Below are 10,802 nucleotides of genomic sequence, written 5' to 3' on the forward strand. Positions count from 1 at the left end.
AGACTGGAGATTGGTCCATGTTGCCCTGTGGGCCCTGGTCGAGTTGGGAGACGAGACCCAGACACATTGCCAAGGGCAGGTGCTCTCAGAGGAGGGGGATCTGGGCCTGGAGGCTCAGGGAGCAGGTCCGATTTCAACTGCCCTCCAAGAATGGATAGATTCTGCATGTTGGGAGAATCGGAAGCCCACTCCAGTCTCGCTGGGTCAGAAGTTCCCAGGAGAGGAGCTGCAATGGACAGGGCTGGAAGTTTAGGATGAGAGCAGCTGGTGGAAAATTTTTTAAATGACAGATGTAGGGGAAGATGGAGAGTTCCCTCTCTCCACTTCCCTTTGATTCTTATGACTGGTCAAACAATTGAAAAGGCAGGTTAGCAGGAAAAAATCAAAGTTTAATAACATAATACATAGAAGAAACCCAGGAAAACTGAGCAACTCGCCACAACGGCCAAAGCCACCACCTTAAATACCACCTTCAGCTAAAGACAAAGGAGGATGCTGGGGGTAGTGGTTTGGGACTTCAAAGGGGAGGCAGGAAATTCACATGGAGATGGAAAAGCAAATGTTTGCTAGACAACTTTTGCTGGGCCACCTATACAGAATGTGGCCCGAGAGACAGGATTTCCATAAGGTGGCCTTGTTGGTGCCTTTCCTATCACACCTATTTTACATTATACTAGAGTTGTCTCACGGTGCTAGCTCCTTCCTGGATCTAGGCCTTCTGTCTTAAATTCTGTTAGGCAATTTGGGGAAGGCCAGATGTTCTTCCTGAGTCTTCTGAGCCTTTATTATCTTCTGCTCAAAATAATCCACATACCAGAGTGGGCACATCTTGGGGTGGCCTGCCTTGAACCCCATCACAGAGTAAGGAGTTTGTATTTGACTGTTTTGGGCAAAGGTTGCAAGCTTGTGGCCTATATTTTGATTGGCCGGCACGGTGTTTGTCTTCGGTGCATTTCGTTGGGGTGGAGGGTGTGCTCTTCCATGCCTCCACCCAGGGCCACTGTTCTCTGCTGCCTCACACCCTGGTCCCCAGGTATGCCATCCTTTGTCGTCTGCAGGCACTGGGAATTGCTACAGGCAGCTCTGGAAGGTTTTTGAGCAGATGTTGAATGATAGGAAAACAACATTTTTGAAGGGTTGGTTTAGTGGCCATCCATGTATACTGTAGGGGAGGGGAAAAAATAGTTTTTCTTTTACCCATGTTAGGTTCATTGGCTGGGGCCCTGCCAGTTAGACTGACATAGGACAGATTGACAAGAGAAATGTGAGTAGAAGTTTGTTAATGTGTGCCTTGTACGGACACATGAGAGAAGTCAGTGATGAGCCACTCAAAGGGGTGGTTAGAACTTGGGCTTATGAGCATCTTAACAAAGAACAATAAATTTCTAGAGAAGTGACAAGACAAAGGAAAAGGACTTTGAGTTTCTAGGGGGGCAAATTGTGGGATGGGAACTAATGGGAGACAAAGGCCAGTTAGTGAGGTTTATCGTGCAGAATCCTCTGGTGCTGGCTCTGGGCTGGTCAGGGTCTAGAGTTTTTCCTGGTGATTAACTTCTGTCCTTCCTCATAGAGATGGGAGGGGGACACCTTTACAAATTTAAGGTCCTGCTTTTAGGCAAATGGGGGAGGGCAGAGAGCTTTTCTTCTATCTGCTGCTTCTCAATTGTCTTCAGCTCAAAATAATCCTTACGGCAAAGTGGCATATTTTGGGGTGGCATGTTCTGCTGTTCTTCAGCAGATAGACTGAACTGGTGGGGGGTGTCCTGGAAGTGGAGAAGTGAGTTGGGGGCCATCGCAGTGATCTGAGTGGGTGGATTCATTTAGAAACTCTGGGGTTGGGGAGAAGCAGTGGGATTTGATATGAGGGAGAGGAGAACACGGGGTCAACACCAACTCAGGGCTGAGCCGGGAGTGCTGCCAACCACTGAGCTGGACTGGCCAGGAACAGGTGCCTTCCGGGAAGGGAGGCAGGGGACGTCGTAGTGATCAAGCCATCCAAACAAGAACGGCCAGCAGACGGCTGTAGAGGTGGGGCCGGGTTTCAGGGCTAATGGTGGAAAGTCCATAGCTGCCAACAGCAAAGTGTGATGAAGTGAGGGGAGAGGATGATCCTGGGACAGAATGAACCTTGACCCAAAGCCACACTAAAGATACCCGAGAGGAGCCCGGGGAAGAGGCAGGAAAGGCGTCTGCCGGGAGAACGGGTGGGGAACCCGGTAAGAAAGTTTAGAGAAGCTCATCCAGGATGCCAGCAGCTGTCTGTCATCCCCTCCTGCTGGGAGCTCCCCACACAGCTTAGGGGCACCCTGGAGATGGGGAGCACCTTCTTCCCAACTGAGGAGCCAGGGAGCAGTGAGGAGAAGTCTCCTCTGGCTGTTCAGAGGCCGTGTTCCCCAAGTTTTCGTTCTCCCAGCAAGAGGGCCGGCCGCACCCTCCCTTCCTCCCGCTGCCACGTGGGCTGGAAGAACCACTGGGCTCTCAGCAGAAAGGACAGCCATCCCCGTGCTCCCCAGGGCCAGGTGGGGTCGTGAACTCCTCTTAGCTCGGGATAGGGTCCTGGTTCTCCTCTCTCCCCCCTCCAACCAAGCATGGGGCTTACCTGTTCCAGCTGCTGCTTCTGTCTTGCCTGTTATTTCAAATGTTTGTGTTCTTTGACGGTTTTCATCCTTTTCCATTTCTTTTAAGGAAGTTCCGAATGTGTGAGGCTTCTTATTGACGTCGGGGCCAATCTGGAAGCACACGATTGCCATTTTGGGACCCCTCTGCACGTTGCCTGTGCCCGGGAGCATCTGGACTGCGTGAAAGTCCTGCTCAAGGCAGGTGTGTTGCTGTTTATACCTGTGCTGCTCGATGCAGGTGTTTTGTTGACCTGCGCTGTGTGCCGTCAGAGGGCTGGGTGGCGGAGTCAGACAGCCCAGGTTTGAAGCTGGCTCTTCCACTTGTCACCCGAGACCTTGGGCCTCAGTTTCCGTATTTATAAAACTGAGAAAACAAAAGCTGTTTTGCAGGGCCTTTGGGAGGGTCCGTGATAACGTTTCTGTAGTATCTGGTGCACCATAGGTGGTGGACAAATGCTAACAATTATTTTCAGTGGCCACAGGGGATCGTCCACAACACCCGCCTAATACACTTGCTCTCTAAGTCAGGAAGGGATGGGATGCAATGGAAGATGGAGTCGGCTGCAGTTGGAATCCAGGTTGTTGTCAGAGGTTCTGAAAAGCCTCAGGATAGAGAGGTTCCCAAGGTGAAAAACAAAATTAAAAAACAACCAACCAACTGAAGGTTAAGTTCAGGGCCTGCCTGCCACAGAAATTTTCAAATGGAGCCAAAGTGGGTATTGGCAAGGAATTTTTATTATGAACCCAACTTAAATATTTTGTTGATGGAAAATTTTAGCTCAGCCATCTCCTCTATTCTGGGTGCAACTTAGGATAAGAAAACAAAACTGTTCAGAAATAGAAAGATTATGAATTCTCTCCAAATGAGGGTCATTTGAGCTCAAGCTGTATGTACTTTTCTATTAGGGAGTCTTACTCACTTTAATGTGCCGTTTTTGTCTTTTCATTGGAACAGATTCATTTTGTGTAAGGTTAGTCTTTGGGTTAGTTTTTATTTTTTATACAATGATAAAATATCTAGATTAGAAACAGTCATAGGTCTTCTTTCATTCCATTTTTTCTTTAGTTCCTTTTGTTGTGGCTAAAGGGGAAAGGATTAAATTTGTGGTTTTAACCCCAACATCCCTTCTGCATCAGTTAGGACTTTATAAAAGTGATTATTCCTTTGTCAGTAATAGGAAACCAGCTCCACCTGAGTGAGGGGAGTTCTTGATTCAGGTAACCGAAAAGATCCGAACTAAAGCAGGTTTCAGGGTCAGTTTGACCCAGGCATTAAACAGTGTCATCAAGAACTCACTCACTTTCCTTGAATCCTGCAGTTCTGCTTGTCTCAGTGTCCACTTGATCCTATGCCTGGTGTCCCTAATGGGGGTAAAATGGCTGCAGCAGAGTCGGGCTGAAATCCAAACAATTCACTTTGTGAGGCTTCTGATGGCTCTCTCAGAGGAGTGAAGAATCTCTTCCCAGAATGTCTCCTTCACACCTCCCCTTATATCGCATTGGCCAGAATTGGGTCCCTGTCAAACCTTGTCCTTTTGACCAGACTTTGCCAAATTCTGATTGGCTCAGGCCTGGGTTGGGGGGAGGGATTAACCCAATCAGAGCCCACACCCGGAGCTGGAGGTTAGGTACCCAGGTCGCAGGGTGGCAGTTCAGTGGGGCAGATTGGCAAGGAGTGGAAAGGCAACCACAATGTCCATGACAGTCTCGAGGAGGGGACCCTGTAGTTTCCAAGGGAGTTTCCCTACACCCGGGGAATGGAGTGAGGGATGAATGGAGTTCTCGGAAGGATCCCGAGGGGTCAGCGTCATCACTTGATGTTGACTGCCCCCACACTGTCAGCTCTATACTTATCCTTGGTTGCTATTCTAGTCTTACATGGTCTCCTTTGACATCCCTTCTTGGATCAAATGCATTCTTTTTTTTTTTTCCCCTAAAGAAAACTATTTTTTAACCATGGGCAATCTCAAATATACAGAAAAGTAGAGAGAAGAGGACAGCATGTGGCTTCTTTTTAAAGTAGCGATTCTTAACTTTGTGGAAAATCTGATGAAAGCCACAGACCACATCTCTAGAAGAAAAATGCATGCGGGCGCTTTTGCACCTGATTTCGGAGAGGGCCCCAGCCCTGCTGGAGGAGCCGAGCGCTGGGGGAGCCGTGTGGCACCTCCCAGGGATGGATATGAAGCTGCTGGTCTCTTATAGGCCCTGAGGCCAAGTCGCTGAGCTGCAGGCTATTTTTGCAGATGAGGAGAGCTGGAGAAGGTGAAAGTCCAGTTATCACGGTGAAGCAATTTTTAATCTGTAAATATTTAACTGCTGGAAGCTTTCCGAAGGAGCTAAGTGAGGCATGCTGGGCTTCCGTCCTCCCAGCCTGGCGCTTGTCACACGCTTCTCAGTTATTGTTTCTGCAAATATATACTGAGCCGTTTGTGTTCGCCATGTCCCAGTTCTTGGCGTGCTAAGGTGCGTGACGGTCCCTTCTCTTCGCTAAGGTTTTACTCTGAGTCCACTTTAATCCCATTTTGCTTTGAAATCAGGATTTTGATAACGAGCGGACTTTGACCTCTTTTCTCTCAAGCCCAAAGTTGAGGATTTTTAATACCCAACTGGCATCGGTTATTTTGCTGGCTCGCTCGCTCTCCCAGTTCAAGGCACATTTCATCATTAGTCCACACAAGGCCACTTTCTCCTCCTTCTCCCTTCCTTCCTTCCTCTGTCCTAGCCCACCACCATTCTAATGTGTCCCTCTATGTGTTTTTGTAAGATACACATTCATTTAACACGTAGTTTTAGAACCTCTGTCCTGTGCCCGTGGTGTGTGCGTTTGTGTGTGTGTGTGTGTGTGTGTGTCCACAGGGTGGTTGTGTGTGTGCGTTTGCGTTCGAGGATAGGAAAGACAGCTTGAGCCCCAGGACCTGTGGGGACAGACTGCGTTGGGCTTTAGAACTGCATCTTAACTCACAGGGAACTTTTTTGTTTTCTTTTTCTTCTTTTTGGTTCTATTTCCAGTTCTATTTCTTTATTACTGCTACCTGTCTTTAGCTCTCTTGTCATAAGACTAAAACCGTAATTCCTGCTTTTTGGATTTTGAAAGAGATTTTGAGCCGGCTGTAGCAGAGTCTGTCTTGATTTTGTTTCCCGGATGGGGATGGCTTTTGTACACCGTGGCTGGCGGAAAATGTCCAAGCCGGTGTTCCTCTCGGCTCCACGTTCTCTCCTCGGTGATGCTTGTCCCCCCGCTCTGGCCCTGCAGGGGCCAATGTGAACGCAGCAAAGCTTCATGAGACAGCCCTTCATCACGCGGCCAAGGTGAGGAACGTGGACCTGATCGAGATGCTCATTGAGTTTGGCGGCAACATCTACGCTCGGGACAATCGGGGGAAGAAACCGTCCGACTACACGTGGAGCAGCAGCGCCCCAGCCAAGTGCTTCGAGCACTACGAAAGTGAGGCGGCCCTTCTTGTCGTTGCTGTTCGAATGACGCAGTGTGTTCTAGAATTGCACGAGGCCCGTTATGCGAGAAGCTCTGTTCTGACAATACGTCAGATCATTTATGAGTAAATAATCTCAAAGTCCATACGGGGCTGATCATACAGATGCAAGCTTCACTCTTCAGGAAACAAAGTAGAAACGATCTGGCTAAGGACGAGACTTCTTTGGGTACACATCTTTAAATGAGTTTACATAGAATTACATTCACAAGAGCCTTTCAAACATCTGTCAGTTGAAAAAAAATTGTCAAGTTATTCAAATTTTTGCCATCCCTACCCAACCAAAATCCATTATGAATTCAGAGGCAAACACCATCCATGTCTGTTGGTTAACCATTTCCTAGAAGATGTTTCTTTTTCTGCATCCAAGTAATTTGGGGGAAGAAGTAACATGGGAAAATGAATTTCACCTGTAGTTCTTTTTTTCTTTCTTTTTCTTTTTAAAGATTGGCCCTGAGTTAACATCAGTCGCCAATCTTCCTCTTTATTTTTTCTGCTCCCCAAAGCCCCCTAGTACATAGTTGTATATTCTAGTTGTAGGTCCTTCTAGTTCTGCTATGTGGGACGCTGCTATGTGGCTTTATGGGCGGTGCGAGGTCCACGCCCGGGATCTGAACTGGCGAAACCCTGGGCCACGGAACTGGAGTGCAAGAACTTAACCACTCGGCCGGGGGGCCCACCCCTTTTTTCTTTCAGAGAGCTTTTTGTTTCATACATTTTCATAAATTGAGAATATTCTGGTTAATTTGTGTTTTTATCCATCACAGATCATTCTAAAAGGCAGTGCTTGAGGCCAGGCTCTGGTTTTGCAAATATTTCCGTGCCTCAGCTGCCAGGGACCTCCAGCATCTGCCCTCCCTGGCCCTGGCTTGCTCGCCCTACAGCTCCAGGCTTCCTCTGTAGTCTTGAGGTGCTGGCCCTCTGCCAGCAGGACTTGCCTTTGCATCCCGTGTCTGCTGGAGCTGTTCTGTGATGTGCGTCAGTTCTCCTCGGGTCCCCTTGTGGCCCGTGGCTCTCGGTTGAGAGAGCGGAGCCTGTTGCCTGGAACGGCAGGAGCTGGCAGCCAGCACCGGCCCAGCATTAACCCTTGCCCCATCCCTCATTTGTCTGGAGGTTTGACAAACAAGCCTGCTAGCCATAGTTAGTCCTTTGCTGACAAATCCGTGTGCCAAGATATAACATTATGGAAAAAAAAAAAAAAAGAAAATTGAAACAAAAAATCCCACAAAATGAAATCCCTAGGCACCTCCCCGGAATTCCATTTCCTGATCTTCCTTCCTTGGTCCCTGGCTGTCCTTCCTGGGAGTTTTCCTGAGAAGGCGTGCAGGGCACGTCCTCGTTCCAGGAAAACGGAGGTGCTTCCAGGCCCAGCTTGGGGGGTTTGTTAACCTGGAGTGTGTTATGCTACTTCCTTTAGCTGACCTCACATGCTTCCTGTTCCTTTTTCCAGAGACGCCTCTGACCCTGTCACAGCTGTGCAGGGTGACCTTGAGGAGGGCCACGGGCGTCAGAGGGCTGGAGAAGATCGCCAAGTTGAACATCCCGTCCCGGCTCATCGATTATCTTTCCTACAACTGAGCTGCAGGCGTGGAGGCAGGAGCAGCCTGGTGGCACCGTGGCTGCTGGCCTTGCTGAGCCCAGCGTCGGGCTGCAAAGGGTTCTGCCTTGTTTGTTGAAGCCGTGCAGTTGCCATAGATAGAACGACGTTCCCCGAGTCCCTTTTGGCTGTCCTGTTTCGTCCTCTCTGCAGACTCCTGGAGGACGTTTCCAAGATGTTGGGAAGGCCCTGCCTCAGCTTCTGCTGGGGGCCTCTCCCTGTGCTGGCTGTCCGAGAACTCTACTCTAACACTGTCCAGTTGTCGTCTTTTCACCGACCTTCGTCAGAGGGACTCTCAGAAAAGACTCTTGTGGGAGTACGGGGGAAGGCCAGGCGGGGCTGGGGGTCCAGGGCACTGCTGCTGATTTCCATGTGCCTGGGAGGCCCAGGCGCCTGGCACCATCTCCGATTCATTCAGCACTGAGGCGGCCCTGGGCGTTCAAAGGGAGGGTGTGCCACAGAGCGTGGGCCCGTGGGAGGTCGGATCCTGACCACATGGCCTGGGAGGGCTGCTGTGGTGACATCCTGCCACTTGGACGCTGTTTTCTGGGGCCGCGGTTGGCACTTTGCAAGGCCCACCTGCGTGCATCCCGAGGCCAGGTGTGGCCATCACTCAGGGGGCTTAATACCAGTCTTAGTTGGGGAAGGTTCGGGCTCTCAATTCCCCACAACTAGCACAGTGTTTCTTAGGAAGTTTTTCTCAGTTTTAGATCTCAACTCTTTAAAAAAGTTGATGTAGGGGATAAAAAGCTTTTAGAGGTTATATGGGCTGTACCACTTAGGTTTTGTTAATGACTCTAAAACAACAAGTGTGTTAGCACACATTCCCAGGAGTAGTCATTTCTCATGTGAAGGGCTGTTGGGAAATTCTTTAGGGATTATTTTTCATCTTTTTCTAAAGATGAATTCTTCTCCCACCCGAAATTATGCTAACTCCTTGAAGCTCTGAAATTGGCAGGAGAGGTTGCCAGCACCCCTGGCTACTATCAGCCATTGATCCGTTCATTCTCTAGATACCTGTGGAACATCTGTTATGCTGAAGCATTGTCTCAGTGCTCTGAACTGGACAGGAGTCGATTCATTATCCAAGGCAGGGGAGGAAAATGTTTCGCAGTCTGTTCCTGTAGTAATAGAAATAATTAGTTCTACGTTGTATGCCATGAGGTGCACTATTAAGTTCTATATTCAGGCGGCGTTTGTCTGCCTAAGATTCTGTATCGTAATTAAAACAAAAACAAAACCAGGGAGTTAAGCTGGAGGACTTTGCATAATTAGTTCAGGTATATTTGTTTCTGGGGAAATGGAGAAGGCACCACTTGTGAACGCTGTCATGGGTCATGCCCGAAGCCAGTGTCCCCAGAAATGTGAACGTCACCAGATTCTCCGAGGTCTGCCTGGGCCTCCCGCCCCTGGGGAGTGTGTGGAATAGAATGAGCCAGAATTGGCCACGGTAATGCCTGTTGTGCTCCGCCACCAGAAGTGTCTCTTCGCAGGGTGACTTGGGTGGGGCCCAGGTCTGGTGAGAAGTTTCATGCTGGCATCCACGGGTGTTTTCCATCTCTGCTGCTTCAGCCATTGTTACGGTGGTATGTCATCGTATGCTGAGAATAGGAGCCACTCCTGTTCTGTTACAGTCTTGGTACATGTTTTGGGTAAATCATTGTTTCTGCATGTACTAATATCAATGAAAAAATAACCCGTCCATCTTTGTAAGAGAAACTTGCCTCTAGCAATGAAAGCTGATAATATTTCCACACGTGGAGCACTGAGTGCAGAATCTGGGCCCCATACTCTTTGCTCAATAAAAGTTATTGAATAGAGTCCACGCTTGTGTTCACACATCCCTTTTCTTTTTTTTTTTCCTTATTTATTTCTGTTTTAGGAAGATTAGCCCTGAGCTAACGTCTGCCACCAATCCTCCTCTTTTTGCTGAGGAAGACTGGCCCTGAGCTAACATCTATGCCCATCCTCCTCTGCTTTATACGTGGGATGCCTGTCACTGCATGGCTTGATAAGCAGTGTGTATGTCCCAGCCTGGGATGTGAACCGGCAAACCCCGGGCTGCCGAAGTGGAGCATGTGAACTGAACCACTATGCCACTGGGCCAGCGACATGGCCCTTTTCTTATTGGGAGCAGAAACACTAGATGGGTTCATCCTATGTGAATTGAGCGGGGCCACTGTCATCTTCCTGTGTTTTGGAAGGTCCAGTGATGGAGCCGTGCCTGTCTCTGTCTCAGACTCCATCCTCTTGCCTCTCTCCTTGTCTCCTAGGGCGATCTCAATGCCACCCTCACGGGGAGAGACTCTGCCCAAGGGATCAGACGACTAAGGTTTTAGGGGCCCCTGTACTCCCCCCTCCCCTGCTTTATTGAGATGTAATTGATATAAAACCTGCCTGTACCCTAAGTAGGGGTGTGACTGTAGACAAATTTATCCACTGCTCTGGGCTGGATCTTCCCAGCTGCAGACGAGGGAGGAAAGCTCAGACTTTGATCATTAAAAGGATTTCGATGATCAACCACTGAATCTTACAGATGAGAAAATCAGGCCCCGCTAGCCTCGTATGTTTTGTGAGGCTGAAATTAAGTGATTAAAAGATGCCTTGAAAAGTATAAAGTGCTCCCCAGATGTAAAATGTATATGATTATGACTGTACTCTTATTTTGTGGATCTTTGTAGATCTTGTAGCTGTGTAAATGATTCTCTTCTGACTTCGGGGCAGTACCACCCATCTCAGGGGTAATATATTCAGAAGACTTCTTAGGTTACATTTCAAAACTCAATGGGCAGCTGACAGATTTCAAGAAGACATTTGCAACATAGATAACAAATTGGCAATCAAAATGTATAAAGACCTTTTATAAAGCATTAAGAAAAAGATTAACAACCCCATAGGGGAAAAAAAGAGGCAAAGACTACGAACAGGAAATTTACGAAAGAGGAAACCTCAAATGTTCACTGACATTTGAGAAAGGATGGTCAGTTATAATGGGGGAAATGCAAATTAGTGAATACTTAACAAAATGATACCATTATATACCATCATCTTTTTATTTTTATTGAAGTAAAGTTGACATACAACATTGTATTA

General features: G+C 48.3%; 1 protein-coding gene across 3 annotated transcripts in view; it reads left to right on the forward strand.

Annotated features, from left to right (window-relative positions):
• The window catches only part of ASB13 (ankyrin repeat and SOCS box containing 13), a 42,165-nt gene extending 32,631 nt beyond the window's left edge, over nucleotides 1–9,534 (forward strand). For 2 of the 3 annotated variants that reach the window (XM_005606955.4, XM_023632342.2), the window contains exons 4-6: nucleotides 2,686–2,820; nucleotides 5,875–6,066; nucleotides 7,563–9,534. In XM_005606955.4, the coding sequence (XP_005607012.2) occupies nucleotides 2,686–2,820; nucleotides 5,875–6,066; nucleotides 7,563–7,690 (455 nt within the window). In that variant the 3' untranslated portion in view covers nucleotides 7,691–9,534. The remainder of the gene's footprint in view (nucleotides 1–2,685; nucleotides 2,821–5,874; nucleotides 6,067–7,562) is intronic. The other variant, XM_023632343.2, reaches the window with a different exon arrangement.
• The last annotated feature ends 1,268 nt before the right edge of the window (nucleotides 9,535–10,802 follow it).

Source organism: Equus caballus, chromosome 29 (genome assembly GCF_041296265.1).
Source record: "Equus caballus isolate H_3958 breed thoroughbred chromosome 29, TB-T2T, whole genome shotgun sequence".
NCBI lineage: Eukaryota > Metazoa > Chordata > Mammalia > Perissodactyla > Equidae > Equus > Equus caballus.